Source organism: Lissotriton helveticus, chromosome 1_1 (genome assembly GCF_964261635.1).
Source record: "Lissotriton helveticus chromosome 1_1, aLisHel1.1, whole genome shotgun sequence".
Lineage (NCBI taxonomy): Eukaryota > Metazoa > Chordata > Amphibia > Caudata > Salamandridae > Lissotriton > Lissotriton helveticus.
Genome location: NC_136057.1, coordinates 1288270858 through 1288289838, shown reverse-complemented (window position 1 = coordinate 1288289838; position 18981 = coordinate 1288270858). Strand labels below are relative to the sequence as shown.

Below are 18981 nucleotides of genomic sequence, written 5' to 3'. Positions count from 1 at the left end.
AAAATACCTTTTTCTTATTAATGAGGCTTTGATGGTTTTCACCCCTTCTTAGGACCCTGCAGCTCCACTCTGCCATTTGTTTCAAGAATCAGTAAAGGACAAAGGTGAGATTTTAGGGTGGAGTGTGGCCCCCCTCCCCGAGACGCCCAACAGATTGAAGAACTCTGCTGTAGAATAATATGGAGGTTAAAAGGTCAGGTGACAGTTTCACTGTCAAGCCACCTAAAACACCATGTGACTGCCCAATCAGTGCTGCTGCCAGAGAAAACAGCATAAATTATTGAGTTATCTAAGACACTTTAGAAACATTCCAATGCTGTGTGTGTGTGTGCCCCTGAAAGTTCATGCTTAGGCAGCTTGAAAAATAAACAAAATTATCACAGCTGCGTGGAGGGTAAGCACTTTTTTGCGGAAGCACACAACTTCTGCTGAATCAAACCATGTACTCCTAGCTCCCAACAAATGGGTAGATCCAAAGCTCCTTTCTAGAGATGCTTACATAATTGTCTAGCGACAGCTTTGTTGCCAAGACAAAGACTAAGAATAGGACCAAGGACCTACTTAAGAGTTTGGCGGATTGAATACTCCATCACAAAAGTGCCGGTTGTTCTATCAACTGAATTACAAGTGCATTTTTACCTATGACACCTGCAATATGACGGATGGGATATACACCAATTTTTAGATGGATCATCCCATAGTCCAAGCTCTAAATAAGGCTCTAATGTGTAGTAATGCAATTTCAACCCACTCAAAATTATTTTCTACTCAACACCAAGTCTGATACATAGAGCTAAAATATATCATTACATGACACCTATTCTCTATTACCTTCATTGTTTTCATGGTGCTGCATACCAAGAATCTTCCATACTTCACAGAATTACTCACCATTTCAGAATGCTTGAGAGGCTTCTGAAGCCAAAACTCTTTGGGCCTGATTACGAGTGTGGCGGTCTTCCGACTGGCGCACTCACGGTGGCACAGCAGTGGAGGTCCACCGTCTGCGGGATTACAGCTCTCACCATCATACCGGCGGTGGACCACTGGCTGAACCACGTAACAGTTATTCCCTGGTGGTGGTGGAGCTGTGTCACAATGTAAAATGCAGCTAGTCCCGCTGAGCATTTTAGGAGTTCCATCACTGCCAGCCATTTCATGGCAGGAGCTCTGCCATGAAAAGGCTGGCGGTGCAGAAACAAAGGGGGCCTACAGAGCCCCATGCCCCCCACCATGGGGATACAGTCAGGGGGGTACACCTTGTGCCCCCCCATCTGTATTCCCCCCATAATTCCAGCACGGCATGGACATCACCGTTCATGCCGCGCTTGAACTTTTTTTGCTGTTCCCATTGAGGTGGCAGTTTTCCAGACAAAGCCATGGGAAAGGCAAAGGACTGTGCGCCTTACACAATTTGAATGTGTAATAAGGCGGGCGGTATTTGAGTGGCTTTGATGCAGCTTTGCCGGCGGAGAGCCGGTGCAGCTGCGCCAAAGTCATTTACAAGAGTTTGAGCTTTGGGCCTTTTATGTTAATGGTTCTCTTTACTTTTATGTTAAAATATATTACTGAATAGAAAGGGTTGGCTAATATTAATTTATCTCTTTGCTATTAATTTGTCTCTTCATGTTTATTCATTCCTAGGTGTATATCTTTTTATATATGTTGAAACAAGGATATTGACATACATTGAATGCTACAAAAACCATGATTGATGGAAGTGTGTACATAAAAACAGTGCAAATATATATCGAACGATAACAATCCTAGAATTAGATAAGAAACGGAATTAATTGAACATAAATATATGAGAAGAAATATGAATATTAGCCCAAGTGGGTACGAGTGGCCGCGGCGGAGATGTGGCCTATAATCCGTTCACCTACCAAGCTGTTTTTTAGTTTGAGTGTTAACAGGCAGGGCCTGCTAGGATAAAGAATGGAGATATATTTCAAATTCCAGATAGACTACGAAGGGTGTTCAATGACTGACTCAAGTGTTACTCTTGCAGCGCAGGGAAATTGTCCATGTTACACCAACTAGGAAGATAAAAGAATACAGGCGGCTTCATTAACCTAGGGATCAGCCTGCTCCCTAAGGAGCCTTCCAACCCCTCACTGTAAGTTTCAAGAGTGGTTTTACTCATGCCTGTCCAACCCAGCAATACCCCACACTGAAGGCTTAAAGAATCTTCTCCATACTAGATGAAGGAGAAGTGAAAGTTTCCCACAAATGTTAGTGACAGAGCTTTATGTCATCAATGCATTTGATGCCTGCCACGTGCCTAGGTAAACGGCCATGCATCCTTTAGCTTTAACATAGGCTATCCGCGTGGGTGATAGTGCGCACTACAAATCTGCATGACATAGGGAGTTGATAAGAGATCTCCTGTGAGGTGAGCGTAAAGAGTAGGCAAGGGTAGGAAATGGGAACACGTTGAATGCTCAATCGCTTCCAATAGATATAAGGTATCATTTAAATACAATTCAATGAGGTAAAATGATTTCTTCAACAGCAATAAGGTTCCATTCCTTACTGTAGGCAACTCCTCAGATTCTGCAGAGTTACAAATTCCTTTTGATGGCACAAGTAAGCAATTGATGCCCAGTCCTAACAGTCTGAAGAGCATCTAGAGACTTTAACCCCCATTTGCTATTACTTTTGGTACACAGGACTGGAATCAAACAATCAAGAGCACATTCACTGGAGCACAGTGAGCGCAGTAGCAAGAATAGGCGGAAAGTAACTTTTTTATAAAGAAACTGTAATTATAGAAATAAATGCTTCCTACTTAGTCAGTTATAATATTATTTGCAATAAACATAGGTATGTAGTGAAACAATATGCCATATTATCACTCAACAAGCTGGGCATACCCTCAAAACCCTTTAATGGTGGTTTGTCATGGTACAGTCCTTTCCAGAGAAAGTATACCATTCCACTAGTTCTTACTCTTCCCTTAAGGTCTAACTTTGGCACTACTTACTGCAGAATGATATTGGAAAGCACTCACCGGATTGTCTTTTATAACACACGATGTCCATCCAGGAAGTATATCCTCTTCCAGGTTTGACCATAAGAATGAATTTCCAAAAATATCACTATGCATGCAGTCAAAACAGAGTTCAGCCTGGTATCCATTATTCAGCAGCAACCTCAGCATAAGCTCGTCATTTAAGGCGTATTGGATAGCACTTGGAAAATGGGTATCATTTACACGCATGAAGTAGCAGTTGACATTTGCTCGGTAAGATAGAAGTAACCTGACAATCTCGTGGCTTCCAGACCTTACCGCCACAAGAAGGCAATTCAGTGGATCTTGGTTTGGGTCAGCACCAGCCTTGAGCAAAACCTCAGTGCACAAAATGTCATTGTTGGACACCGCGAAAAAGAGTGCGCTTCTTCTCTCGTCATCATAGTTTTCTGACATGTGCTCGGCCAAAAGGTCATTGACGTCAAACCCATTTTCAATAAGAAGCTCCAAGCACTGCACGTGTTGTCCATCTGCCGCTGAGTGAATGGGACTTACCCCACTTTTCTTCACTGCATGTTTAGATGTAGCAGGAATGAGAAACTTCAAAGCCCTGAAAACAAAGAAAACATTTAACATCTAGGTCTGGAATAGATGCCATCTGCAGGGTGACCTCCGCACTCCAGGTCTTTATGGAGCTTGTGCCCAATCACTTTTCACCTACAAATCATTGTTTTCAGGTGTGTTAGTCTAATTAGTTCAATAAAAGCAAGGCATGACCAAAGGAATACTTTAGGTGATCACACGAAAGTTCAGTACTGAAAGCAGTATCTGTAATGACCTGAAAGGAGGTGGCCGCTCTTGTTTTCAATTCAATCTTAGGTAAAAAGTATTTACGAGACACATCGTCAAACTGTACGACTCAACAGCAACAAAGATAAGGCACATTCAGAATCACCTGGAATCTATGAAGGTGGGACACCTGGCCATACTTGTTCAGCATTATAATCAACTGAAATACACACACACACCTTGAACTGGAACTTAAAAGTTTCATTTCAACAAAAGGTACACAAACATAGACAGAAAACTGGCCTATAAGGAAAACAGCGGGATCTAGAATTCAGATACAGTGAAAACTAGATTCAAGGAAGATATTGAATGGAGTGTTTTACCATTGAAGTTATTGCTTTCAGATGAGCCTTTACAAATTAAGTCTTTTTGACCATTTAAATGTCAGCCTCCCAAACAACAGTTCTCAGTCTAGTTGCAGTTCAGTATTTCCACACCATTTGAGTACCATGAACAGAGAGATGGCAACGCAATGGTTCTCACAGTTCTAGCTGGAAACATGCAAAATATAATTTGCCTGAAATGTTCCAGGTTGAGGCAAATATTTTACAGAGCTACTCATGTTTGTAGTGTGCTGCTGATAATATACCAGTTTACCAAATAATGTATTTACTGATTTATTTACATCAGAGGCATGCTATTTCACATATGCCTCAAATGTCAGCCTGCCTGGAATGATTGTGTATGCTCAAGTAGACCACTGCTACATACTGTGGCATAGGTTTGTTCATTGTATCAAAAGGCTGCTCATGGGCCAATGTCAGTACAGGCTACTTCTGACCTTCAGGTTTCCGAATTTGCAGGCTTTGACCTTATCCTTTGTTTAGTAACAGCATAGCACTACGTCATTGCTCAAACATTGTCTTGCCGGTCCTTCATCTTTCCTGTAACTACTGAATAGAGTAACTTGGCACTGAAGCTTCATGGACCCACCACCATGCCCTGTTACTGTGTACAGAGATGACAATACAGACAACCTGCAACATTACAGCCTGCACCTTTATGGGCTAGGCCACCTGCTCTCTTCTGCCCATATTTCAGTGTGTGTCTGCTCAGTAAACAGTCCATAAAATGGGGTTGTGGGAGCAACACAGCTTGCTGCTTGTTTCTAATGGCTGGTCTAGTGTCTGGAAGCCAGGCAGATCAGGATGCTGTACTGTATTAGGCAGCCATAGCTAGAGTGACTGTTCTTTTTGAATTAGATGGACAACACATTCAATTCTAGAAGCCCCCCTTAGACTGCGGCCAGATTTCCAGAGGTCTTCAGGCTAGAGGGCTGCCAGAAGCTGTACCACCAACTTTCACAATTGAGGCCCATTTTGCTCTTTCTTTCTCCTAATCCTAAGGGTCAGGACGGTGCTTAACTCTAGACTTAATTACTGCCTTTATTGCGGCTTCCCAGTTTTCAAAATCTAACAGCTTCAAAGAGTTCAGAATACCACAACTTGGCTGACTGTAGGATTAGGAAAAAGAGAGGGCGTGTCCAATGCTAGATGATCTCTGCCTTATCTGCCAGTGAAGAACCACATTTGCTAAAGTTTGACGTATTAATGTTTAAAGACAAGCTCAAGAGTCAAGGTAAGTGGCTACTGATGGTTTCTCAAAATTAGATCCAATTCAGAATCAGGTGAGCCTTCTCCAACCACTGTCCCATTGTCAAGAACTTCTTGCTCATGGAAGTAAGGCAGCTCTTCACAGCAGCTCACAGTGGTGATTAAATATCAGAATAGCCAAAGTCTATCTAAAAGTTATAGCATTAAGGGTCTGATTTATATTTGGGTGGACGGCCTGTTGTTCTGCCAGGGCAATGAAGTAAATGACTCCATCGCTCTGGTTGAGGGACCGCCCACCAGAGTTATAAATGACCATTAAGCTGGCAGTCATTAGTAAGTAATGGCGGTTCCAGTCAATGCATTTTTCTGTTTCGAGTAGGACTCCAACAGTTTCTGTTTTACTATTAAAAATAAAAACCTCGAAATAGGATTTGATTTTTGAAAATTAAAAAATGCAATGCTCCTCTCGCCATGCGAGTACTCTTACAAGGAGAGAGGAGCATGTAGCAGTTTTTAACTGCCCCTTACTGCAAGGGTTTTCCTGCTGGTGATGGCAGTGACAACTGATCTTTCATTCGCCCATTTAAATTAGTTGATCTGAATGACAGGTCAACTTCTAATGGCCCTTGCACTGCCGGGCCATTGGAGAAGTTTGGCCATGACGGAGAGGGAGTAGTTCCACCGTGGCCAAACATACCCACCTGCATATAAATCTGGTGGATGGACCACTATGGTGGCAGGGAGGGAACTCCGTCACTGTTGTGATGGAGTTCCCTCCCACCAACCTATACATTGGGCCTAAGTTTCTATTCAAATCCTACGTTCTGTCTCTGGTCTACTCTCTACCCACTTAAACAGGAGAAGAAAGAGGTGTTTGACAGAGGTTTCCCGGCTCACGTTGTCATGCATATCTGTGCGATGCATGGTTGTCACATACACACACGCAGGAAACATCTCAAAACGTTTCTCTTACAAGCTTAAAGGTGTATGTTGTACATGGGTTTGGTACCTAGGATGAGCCTAAGAAGTGGTAAATGGAACCTGTGCACTTTACAAAACCAAAATAATATAAAAGTAGGGAATACATTGGCGGGATCCTTCTAATGACATTCGACTCAACCCTTTCCTTTACAGCACATCTCACCTCAATGATTTTCTCTGGCAACTAACATCAGAGCGAGATCAGAAGTTAGAAGCTTCTTCTCAACTCCTCCAAGCGGGATTACTCTAATACCCTGGAGGAGTAATCTACACATCTCTCTTCTAAAGGAGTTAATGATGCTCTGGTTCATTGACAGTAGAGGAGTAATCTACACTTCTCTTCTAAAGGACTTAATAATGCTCTGGTTCATCAACAGTAGATGAGTAATCTACGCATCTCTCTTCTAAAGGAGTTAAGAATGCTCTGGTTCATCGACAGTAGTGAAGTAATCTACACACCTCTCTTCTAAAGGAGTTAATGCTCTGGCCCATCGACAGTAGAGGAGTAGTCTACACTTGTCTCTTCTTAATGAGTTAATAATGCTCTGGTTGATCGACAGCAGAGGAGTAATCTACACTTGTCTCTTCTAAAGGAGTTAATAATGCTCTGGTTCATCGACATTAGAGGAGTAATCTACACATCTCTCTTCTAAGGAGTTAATGTTACCCTGTTTCATCGACAGTAGAGGAGTAATCTACACTTGTCTCTTCTAAAGGCGTTAATAATGCTCTGGTTCATCGACAGTAGAGGAGTAATCTACACACCTCTCTTCTAAAGGAGTTAATATTGCTCTGGTTCATCAACAGTAGAGGAATAATCTACACTTGTCTCTTCTAAAGGAGTTAATAATGCTCTGGTTCATCGACAGTAGAGGAGTAATCTACACACCTCTCTTCTAAAGGAGTTAATATTGCTCTGGTTCATCGACAGTAGAGGAGTAATCTACACTTGTCTCTTCTAAAGGCGTAAATAATGCTCTGGTGCATCGACAGTAGAGGAGTAATCTACACACCTCTCTTCTAAAGGAGTTAATATTGCTCTGGTTCATCGACAGTAGAGGAATAATCTACACTTGTCTCTTCTAAAGGAGTTAATAATGCTCTGGTTCATCGACAGTAGAGGAGTAATCTACACACCTCTCTTCTAAAGTAGTTAATATTGCTCTGGTTCATCAACAGTAGAGGAGTAATCTACACTTGTCTTTTCTAAATGAGTTAATATTGCTCTGGTTCATCGACAGTAGAGGAGTAATCTACACTTGTCTCTTCTAAAGGAGTTAATAATGCTCTGGTTCATTGACAGTAGAGAAGTAATCTACACCTCTCTCTTCTAAAGGAGTTAAAAATGCTCTGGTTCATTGACAGTAGAGAAGTAATCTACACCTCACTCTTCTAAAGGAGTTAATAATGCTCTGGTTCTTTGACAGTAGAGGAGTAATCTACACCTCTCTCTTCTAAAGGAGTTAATAATGCTCTGGTTCATCGACAGTAGAGGAGTAATCTACACATCTCTCTTCTAAAGGAGTTAATAATGCTCTGGTTTATCAACAGTAGAGGAGTAATCTATATAATTGGGGCGGGATAGAGCGGTGAGAGCGCTCTAGTGCCAGGGATAAAAGGAAACAGCCCTTCTCCACGATAGCGGACGCGTTTTGCGGACGCGCCTCGTCTTCGCCGGAGTCCAGCCAGAGTCAGCCCGTCTGTGCCCGTCCGGGCCAGGCCGGGACATAGGGCTCAGAACTCTGCCCGTTCCATATTACAGGTATGATGTTTACACGCGAGTCTCTTAGAGCGTTACGCCCTGCTAGACATGAGAAATGTACAACTCTGAACCCGTTGTATGCTGGAACACAAATCTGTCCTAAGTGTTCCCTTTCCCTGTCAAATCTCCAGCCTTATCCAGATATCCTGCAGGGTTCCCCTCATCAAATCCCCCGGCAGAAAGACTGTTGTACTAATTTCACTTTTTATGTGGTAAATTGTCGTTCATTACCACAACATAAACTAGACATCTTCCATCTCCTAATGGAAGAGAAGCCCAGTGCGATATTTCTCACAGAGACCTGGCTCCATGACAGTGCAGGTCCTGATGTTGCTACGGCACTCCCCCCGAGCTATGCTATTGTAAGGAGAGATCGCGTTGGCCAAATAGGAGGGGGCATTGCCATTATTTATAGCAGAGACTTTGTATGCAATTTTGAACCTGCAGACATTCCTAATTGCGAAGCTGCATCTTTCAAGATTACCCTTAGCCCCAATTTCACCTTCTCTGGTTTACTTCTTTACCGCCCACCAGTTAATAACCCTTTATGGTCTGACAACTTGGTAAATTTTATTTTACCTCACCATTTAAAGGCTCAAAATTTTACAATACTCGGGGATTTGAATCTCCATTTGGAGGATGAGAAAAATACGACTTGTAAAAATCTTATTGATGATTTCTCGGCGTTGAATATGACACTGCGCAATAAGGGTCCTACTCATAAAGCAGGACATTTGCTTGACCCTATCATCTCTAATATGGAAGAACTATCCTGGCTGAACACTATCCCCATCGACTGGTCAGATCATTTCCTTGTACTTTTTGCTATCTCTCTTAAACCCACTAAACGTCCCTCTTTCACTCCTTCTGAATCTCTGAGGAGAAATTGGAAAAGTTTAAACTTAGATGAGTTAAATAGTGCATTGAACAAAGACCTCCCATGTCTGGATGGAGACATGGAAAGCATAGCTGAGGCCACACAGATATGGCTAAGCGATGCAGTGAATGCCTGTTTGCCCTTATCCCGCTGCAAGGGAAAAATTCATCGTCCCCCGGCCCCCTGGTTCACAGAGGCCCTCAAGAAAGAAAAATCTACTTGTAAGAATCTGGAGAGACAGTGGCGTAAGAACTACGAAGGGCACCAAAAAGAGATCTACCGTAGGGCTAGAAACAGCTATCACTCGGCATGCATGAAAGCTAAAGCATGCTATGTTACCACGACTATAAATACAGCTATTAATAAATCCCAGACTCTTTTTAACACGGTGAAGGAATTGGCCGGAGAAAACTCAAGAGCGGATGCTCCCCCTCTTAGTACTCAGCAATGCCAGGACTTGGCGTCCTTCTTTACTGAAAAGATTGAGAAGATTGTCTCTAATATTAATAAAAATAGCATCACCTCTCATAACCAAGAAGTCACTTCTCAAATCTCTAAAGGTAATTGTCACCTCGAAGACTGGCCTCCCATCACATCGGATAAACTGAGGAAAATTCTCAAATCTATCAAATCGGGTTCTCCCCGTGATCCTATTCCAATCAGCATCATTAGCCAACTGGAAGACTCCACCCTGACGCCCATTATGGAGATACTTAATGCGTCTATGAAACAGGCCTCAGTTCCTGCTTCATGGAAACATGCCATAGTTAGCCCTTTGCTGAAAAAGCCAGCCGCCGACCCTACGATATTGGCCAATTATCGACCAATATCATTGCTTCCTGCTTTTTCCAAAATGCTGGAGAGGCATATTCATGAAGCTCTCTCCACATATGTGGAAAATAATGAATTACTTCACCCGTCTCAGTCCGGTTTCAGGAGTGGTTACTCCACTGAAACCGCCCTGCTTGGAATCACGGAAAAAATTAGAGAGCTTAGAGATGATGGCCAAACGGTGGCCCTGGTCCTGTTGGACCTAAGCGCGGCCTTCGACACCATCTCTCACTCCAAACTGCTTATCAGGTTGGGGGAGAGTGGTGTCGAGGGCAAGGCATTAGAATGGATCAAATCATACCAATCCCTACGGACCTTCCAGATCACCTCCTCTGAGGCCTGCTCGGATGTTTTTTATTCTCCCCATGGTGTACCACAGGGATCCATCCTGAGTCCCCTTTTGTTTAATTTGTACCTCCGCCCACTAGCCTACCTTGCAGAGAACTCTGGTCTGGTTTTGATGACTTATGCAGACGATTCTCAGATTTTGTTTTCACTATCTAAATCTGACTCGTCTGACTCTTCTGCACTTAAATCAGGCCTCCATGAAATTTTCTGCTGGATGTCGGCCAACCAACTTAAATTAAATGGGGAAAAAACAGAGATCCTCCTCCTAGGGAACAGTAAAGATCTCTGGAGTGATTCCCATTGGCCGACCTCACTAGGCAAGCTCCCGACCCCAGCTACTCAGGTCAGAAATCTTGGGGTCATCATTGATGACAGCCTATCTATGGTGCAGCAAGCAAATAAAGTGGCTGGCATATGCTTCACTATTCTCAGATGGTTACGCAAAATAGTCTGGATGATACCACCGACCACCCAGAAGACCGTAGTCAATGCCTTAGTGACATCTCGGCTTGACTACGGTAACATCTTGTACCTGGGTGCAAACAAAGCAGTAATAAGACGCTTACAACTGGTACAAAATACTGCGGCCAGACTGCTTTGCAGAATCCCGAGATATGCCAGGATTACTAAACATCTCAGGGACCTGCACTGGCTCAGGGTCAAAAATCGGATCCGCTTTAAAACCCTGACCTATCTTTTCAAAATCAAAGCCGGGACTGCTCCCAAGTATCTTCAAGATCTTGCCAAGCCTTACCTACCCAACCGCAATCTGCGCTCAGTTACATCAGCGAACTTTGCGGTACCAAGGTATAAACGGGCTAGAATGGGCGGGAGATCCTTTTCATTTCTGGGTCCAACTCTTTGGAACACACTGCCCACTCAAATACGCAAAGAAGAAAACTATAGGAGTTTCAGAAAAAGTGTGAAAACCTGGCTGTTTGATAAATAATTTGCTTTCGGATCTGTTTTTCTCTCTAGTTGTGTCCTGTGTCTTTGCTGATTCGGCGCCGGGAAACCCTTTGTGGGTAGCTGTGCGCCTTATAAGTGCTATAAAATAAATAAAATAATCTACACATCTCTCTTCTAAAGGAGTTAATAATGCTCTGGTTCATCGACAGTAGTGAATTAATCTACACATCTCTCTTCTAAAGGAGTTAATGCTCTGGTCCATCGACAGTAGAGGAGAAATCTACACTTGTCTCTTCTAAATGAGTTAATGCTCTGGTTCATCGACAGTAGAGGAGTAATCTACACACCTCTCTTCTAAAGGAGTTAATATTGCTCTGGTTCATTGACAGTAGAGGAGTAATCTACACTTGTCTCTTCTAAAGGAGTTAATAATGCTCTGGTTCATCGACAGTAGAGGCGTAATCTACACACCTCTCTTCTTAAGGAGTTAATATTGCTCTGGTTCATCCACAGTACAGGAGTTATCTACACTTGTCTCTTCTAAAGGAGTCAATAATGCTCTGGTTCATCGATAAAAGAGGAGTAATCCACACATCTCTCTTCTAAAGGAGTTAATATTGCTCTGGTTCATCGACAATAGAGGAGTAATCTACACACCGCTCTTCTAAAGGAGGTAATATTGCTCTGGTTCTTCAACAGTAGTGGAGTAATCTACACTTGTCTCTTCTAAAGGAGTTAATAATACTCTGGTTCATCAACAGTAGAGGAGTAATCTACACCTCTCTCTTCTAAAGGAGTTAATAATGCTCTGGTTCATCAACAGTAGAGGAGTAATCTACACATCTCTCTTCTAAAGGAGTTAATAATGCTCTGGTTCATCAACAGTAGAGGAGTAATCCACACCTCTCTTCTAAGGAGTTAATAATGCTCTGGTTCATTAACAGTACTGCTTGTAAGAACCATAATCATCCTGTATGCCCACCATTGCACTGGTCATCTCTTAACCCCTTGCATGCTCATGACGAGCTCAGCTCGTCATGAGCTACAGTGCTCCTGTGCTCATGACGAGCTCAGCTCGTCATGGCCTTTAGAACGCTCGCACGCTGGGCTAATTCCCCTGCTGTGCTGAGCGTTCTAAAGAAACGGGTGTGGCCATGATGAGCTGAGCTCGTCATGAGCACAGGAGCACTGTACTGCATGACGAGCTGCGCTTGTCATGAGCATGGGGGCGCTCTGCGCGCCCCTCCTCCCCAGCACAGCAGGGGAATGTGTGCAGCAGGGAAGGGGAGTTTGAAACTCTAATATTCACCCATAAATAACTTTCTCAAACATCCCTCAAAAAATCCGCAAGACCTTTTTCACTCAACAAATATAAACTTACTGGACCAAATTTCAAGTTCTTCATCACAGAGAAGAAGAGACTAAAAGGCAAAAGCACCTCATTCCGGCACACAGAGCTTCAAAATCGAATGCACACACACACTTAATGCCCTGGCTTTTCACAAAACTATGACTAATTGTGCTTCTTGTTCTCACGGTAATACTTTTTTACCTCTAATCATCTGCCACCATCCATTTTGGTCAGTCATCTTGAGGCTGCCTTGATATGTTGTGACATAAATAACAAAATAAAAAGAAACAAACCTAATAGTGGATATTGGGAGTGACAGTCAGAGCCAATCCATTTAAAGAAGAAATTGAGTGGCTCCATACAAGGAAGGGGGTGGAACCATTGCATGCTGATGGGACTGAAGGAACTGGAGCATCAAGTATGTACTGACACACAGTGGTGGAAGAGGGGGGGAAGTGGTGCATGCTGGTGAAAGCAAAGGGAACTAGTATATTAAACTGGATCAAAATGGAAATACAGCATAATGGTGCAACGGAAGGAAGCAACATCTAGAGGAAGGGAAGGAACTGGAGCACACTGTTGGAAGGAAATAAACTGTACTGATGAAAAGGGAAGGAACTGGCAGACACTCATGGAAGGGAAGAAATGGTGGGTAATGAAATGGAAGGAACTGGATCATACAGTGAAAGAGGGTAACAGAGAAGATTAAATAGGAGTTAGAGGTGCACCGAAAAGGAAGGGGAATCCTCATGCAATGAAACAGATACAACATGAAATGCAGATGGAGGAGGAATCTTAGCCAAAAAAGTAGATGCTTGGCCCGGGCAGATGGGGTTTAAACAGAAGGATGGATTTGTCTTGGATGCGTGAGATCAGGGACGCATGGAAAAAGAAAGGAGCCATCACTTATAATGCTGTTACTATTAATGTAGCGTGTTGAGTGAACTATTGTTTTCCTGGATGTTCCACAGTAACTGAGAAACTGTATTGTGTACCTTTGGCCACTGAGTTTACAGTAGTGGGTCCATTTGGCGATGCAGTGTGCGCAGTGTAATTCATTTTGTTTATTTATTTATGAACTTACCTCCGTTCTGCCGTATTCTGTGGTTTACTACCACCCACCCTGCCCCCGCCCCGCCTCACCGCCCCGCATCACTCCCTCCAGGAGCCGCTCCTGCTTATCAGCTGTGCCCTTTAGGGAAAACAATGTAAGTCCTTATGTTTGAGCTCCATCTCACTGCATGCATCCTTTCATGTCTCTAAGAAGTGCTTTGCCAAGTTTCTTTACTTACAGATAATGCCCTCCATAGGCAGCTTTATGTATGGGGAGGTACCCTTCTCTGTCTGGTATGTTACCACTTCCACCATAGGCTAACACAAGAGCTACGCAGTCTGGATTGCCGCCTTCAGCTGCATCATACAGCACAGAGGCCCCATCATTTGCCACGGCATACACATCGCCACCTAGAGAAAGAGACAGAGCATTACCCTATCTCTGCATGCACATCACGGTATGGTGCCAGAGTACTGCGTACCTAATATCAAGCTACAAAAATATTGTGGCCAAAATATTGATGACCTGTATAAAGACATGGTCAGTATATATTGGTAAGTATGAATTTACCATTCTTAACTGCTCATCTATGAAACTCCTCTCTTGGAGGAAGTTACTTTTTTGGGAGATAGATATATATATATATATATATATATATATATATATATATATATATATATATAGATATATAGATATACATATAGATATAGATATATATATATATATATATATATATATATATATATATATATATATATATAGATATAGATATAGATATAGATAAATGCACAAACCCCCCGTAACCTACTCCAAGAGGGGGACACAGACACCAGTGTGTATTACTCTGTTTTTATCACAATTATATACACATGACACGTTTCGCCAGTCCTGGCCTTGATCACATATGCGCTGCGAGAGTTAAACATTAATTTATAGTCATCACGTGGTGCATAAACATAAAAAACATACCTACCACATCTAATAAAGCCCAATTCTAAACTGCGCCTTAGGAATATAGAGAATAATGTCAGTACCAGCTTATATATTACATAAAGTGCATTGCGGGTCAAATATCACGGATAATTGGGTAAGTAATCTCCTACCAAAGGCTAAAACCGGGGACTCAATGTATCGTTGTGGAGATGTTATACTGGATGAATCAATAATGTCAATCTTGCATAAAGACATCTTCCGCCAGACAATAATCAAAATACATCACTGTATAAATACATACACATGTGAATAAATACATATGGGATATATAAGTATATAACTGTGAAATACATAAATAAATACCTATTGTGGGAGTATACCTAAAATATTGATAAACCTGAAGCTAGTGCTAGCAATTGATCTCCCAATGTTAATGTGGCTATATAACAGGATAAAACCATAATATAAAAGATCGAAGGGATGCTGTGATATCAAGTTAAAATAACTTCTCATAGTATACAGCATATCAAACACACAAATAAGAGGTTAAGGAGACACCATATTATCAATGTAAAACACCTACATATCAACCCCAGCATAGCAGCATTGTTCCCTGCATCCCACTATAGATAATACATCTGTATATTAACTGCAACATATATACCCATCAAAAAGTGCATAAATAAACATAATTAGTAAAGGGAAGGTAAAGGCAAAATAAACAAAACCTCAAATATTATACTGAATGCATACATCTCGAAATGCCTTTGTGAATTAACCCCATTGTTTCTAACTTTTTAGCAAGAACTTCTATTCTGATGTGACTCCTTAGCAACCCTTGCCAGCCCACATCTTTTTCAAAGCCAGCTGCTTCAATTGCAAAGCAATTACGACCAGCACCCCGGCTTATCTTGCAGACAAGCTCATCATATCTGGTGGTTTTTGGCACACCCACAGCCGGCAGGCATTTTTCATCTATGTACACTTGATCTGGGACAACATCCCCATTTCTATCAGGACCAGCCGACACTACTCCAATTTAGGAAAGAGTTGAAGATGCACCTCTCTAAAGAATACTACTTCAGAAGGCATTCGCAGGTCACAAACTAGTTAACTCTATTATCAATCGTTTACCTTGTGCTTGTTTTTGACCCAGCGCTCCTCTGGCTTCTTCATAGGTTTGTAATATTGGAATATCACATACATGCATGAATACATTCAAGAATTTCCATGAAATATGTCGCATCATTTGTATGATACAAGGAACCTATTTTCAAAACAGTAACCTGTAAAACAATAACAACCTGCTTTTTATGTTTCACACTGATGAAAATGATGTTAATGGGTATTTAGGTTAGCTGCCATCATTGCAAGCAACATTCTTCTCCATACATTTCGCTTAGATTTGAGAAATGTGTACCTTTGTGAATAAGGTGCTCCAGTACATCGCAGTGACCATACTCTGCTGCCACTCCCAAAGGGGTCACTCCGTAGCCATTCCGCAGGTTCATGTCGCCGCCATTCTTCAGAAGCAGAGCCATGATGTCCTTGCGCCCTTGCTTGGCCGCTTCGTGCATCGCTGACCAGCGCTTTATGCATGGTTGGTTGACACTGCAGCTGTGTCTGATAAGGCTTGACACCATTTCATAACTTCCTATTCTTGTGGCTTGAAATATGTTGGAGAAAAAATATCATCCAGTATTAAATATTTCAAAATATTCATATGTTTAAAATGTAAATCTAAAATAACTGCAATTATGTCCATTTGATATCAACCATATTTATTTATTATGAACAGCCTCCACCTAATGGAAAGAAAAGAAACTGTAATCCTAATCTGTTTTGAAACTCATAAGAGGCACAGTGTAATATTTTCATAAAGCAATATCCACAAAACACAGTTGAAGTAACTGTGACCTGAAAGGCGATATTGGTGGAGGATGGAGCAATCTACTGTGCCTTTCTGCTCATCTGGTCCACTAAGAAGCATTCAAATTCCCTGTCCGCCACCCTCGCATCTCTGGACCGATCATTTATGAGTATGCATGACACTTTTGGGATCCACTCCAAACTCTGGGTCACTTCAGACAAAACTAGACTGCTGGACAAGATTCACAGCTCGCTAGAGCATTTTTAAAATATAGCGCTACTTGCACGGTGCTACAGGCACTGCTGTTTTAATTACCCCGTTTTGTATTTTGGTTTTTTACTTGCCTTATCCCCTGATCTTAAAGCATTATTCCACCTATTCCCACTTACTTGCACAATAATCGTGTTATCACCGCTGCTTGAGCGGGTCCGGTCCTGGGGCTCCTGATCTCGGCGAAATCGGCCGACATCTTGGCAGGAGAGGGGACGTTTTTTTCGGCGCCATTGTGAGCGCTCTAGTGCTCCGGGAGACGCGCGGTGAGCCTATTTAAGCCAGTCCATCTAGCGCGCAGCGGTAGCGCGCAGCGGAGCGCGCCTGAGTCAAGCCGGAGTCCTGCCCGTCTGCGCCCGTCCACGCCAGAACGTGCCTAGGGGCTAGGGGCCATAATGACAGCTACTTCACGATCAGTAGGTCGCGCGATACCTTCTCCAACTCTTACATATACTGGTGAGGCTCTGAAAAATTGACGCCAGCAGACTTCATTAGACTGTACTACTTGTTCTCTACCGACCCATAAATTCCAATGTGATGGTTGTAAATTTCACACTGGTAAAATGTCTACTTGTAAGGTAATGAACCAGGTTCGAACGCGAGGTAGACGGAGGATAAAAAAAACTCTCCCCTCACATTCCATACTCCAGTTTTGGAGTATTAATTGTAGGTCCCTCACAAAACATAAATCAAACATCTTTGACTTTCTTGTTACTGAGCAGCCAGACGCTCTGTTTCTCACCGAAACCTGGCTCCATGAAAGTTCTGGTCCAGATATTGCCACCGCAGTCCCTAACAACTATGTCATGCTGAGGCAGGACAGACACTCTGGAAAGGGAGGGTGCATTGCCATTATTTTCAAGTCTTGCTATTTTTGTAAACTTGAAGCCTTTCCCCTGTCCGGATGTGAGGCGGCGCTTTTCAGACTCGCAATTAACCCTCAATACAACCTGTCTGGCCTCCTAATCTACCGCCCCCGCGGGCAATGCTCATGCATGGACATCTTTGCTTGCCGACACTATAGCCCCTCTGCTTCTTAGGGCAGCTAATTTTACAATTCTTGGAGATCTAAATTTGCATCTTGAAGATCCCTTATGTACAATCAGTAAGTGTTTGCTAACCGACCTAGAGGTTCTTAACCTTACGTTGTGCAATTCGGGTTCTACTCACTCTGCTGGGCACCAATTGGACCCTATTCTTTCTACCTTGCCTTTGATTGCTCTCAGAGTGCTCGCCCGCTGGAGTGGTCAGACCACTTTGCAGTCCACTTCGCTCTATCTAATATCAAGCAAACTGCCAAGAGCGGACAAGGTAAGGGCGAATTAATTCATCGGTGGGGTAAACTTGACGTTATGAAGTTCAATCAGCACCTCTATAACACCCGCCCTGAGAATGGCGACGTCCCACTTAGGGATTTGAATACTGCTGTATCATCATGGCTTATTAACGCTGTGAATACCGTCCTTCCCCCCACCCCGAAATTTTCTAGATCTCACCGCTGCCCGGCTCCTTGGTTCTCGGCCGATCTAAAGGCCTTGAGAACTAACTGCAAGGCTCTTGAAAGGAAATGGAGGCGCTCCTATTCGCCTACAAAGAAGCCTTGAAGGGATATCACTCCCAATGTAAAGCCGCGAGAGCTGCGCACACTGTAAATGCAGTGACACAAGCCCAGAACTGTCCTCGCACTCTTTTTGCGGTTGTTAAAAACCTGACAGGAGCGGATACCATCCCGACTCCTCCAGCTCTGGAGGAAATTCAGTGTAATTCCATTGCGGAATTCTTTATTGCCAAGGTCGAGCACATATACGATTCTATGAGCGCTCCCACAACAGTAAATCAACATCAACCGGGACCAATCGTTGAGAACGAACTCCCGTTTCCAAAGACAGTGGTAACAAACTGGCAAGCATTTGATGACATCTCGTTTTCCTCCTGCCTGAACAGCGTTAGATCTGGCTCACCGCGAGATCCGGTACCTGCAAAGATCTTAAAGTTGCTGGATCTCGAACCTCGGCGAATTCCTATGAGACTTTTGAATGTCTCCTTAAGTGAGTCTCATGTGCTACAGGACTGGAAGCATGCAATGGTTGTCCCACTCCTAAAAAAGGCTGGAGCTGATATGTCCAACCTTGCCAACTTCAGACCTATATCCTTGTTGCCTGTTTTATCTAAAGTGCTGGAGAGGCATGTGAACATTCAGCTTATCGATCTTGTAGGAAATCAGGGCTTTTTACATCCGTCCCAATCCGGCTTTCGTGCGCACCATTCTACCGAGACTGCGCTACTCGGGGTAACGGAGAGGTTACGGCACGGTATCGATCGCGGGGAAACTTTCGCCCTTATCCTTTTGGATTTGAGTGCAGCGTTCGATACCGTGTCCCATTCCATCTTACTGAACTCTCTCCGGTCCCTGGGAGTA

The 18981-nt window shown here is 43.0% G+C and overlaps 1 protein-coding gene across 1 annotated transcript in view; it reads right to left on the bottom strand.

Moving 5' to 3' along the window:
* ASB15 (ankyrin repeat and SOCS box containing 15) overlaps nucleotides 1-18981 on the bottom strand; it is a 105934-nt gene that overhangs the window by 24038 nt on the left and 62915 nt on the right. The window contains exons 5-7 of the mRNA XM_078680902.1: nucleotides 15843-16088; nucleotides 13728-13899; nucleotides 3014-3584 (exon numbers count right to left, since the gene is read on the bottom strand). Of these exons, the coding sequence (XP_078537028.1) occupies nucleotides 3014-3584; nucleotides 13728-13899; nucleotides 15843-16088 (989 nt within the window). The remainder of the gene's footprint in view (nucleotides 1-3013; nucleotides 3585-13727; nucleotides 13900-15842; nucleotides 16089-18981) is intronic.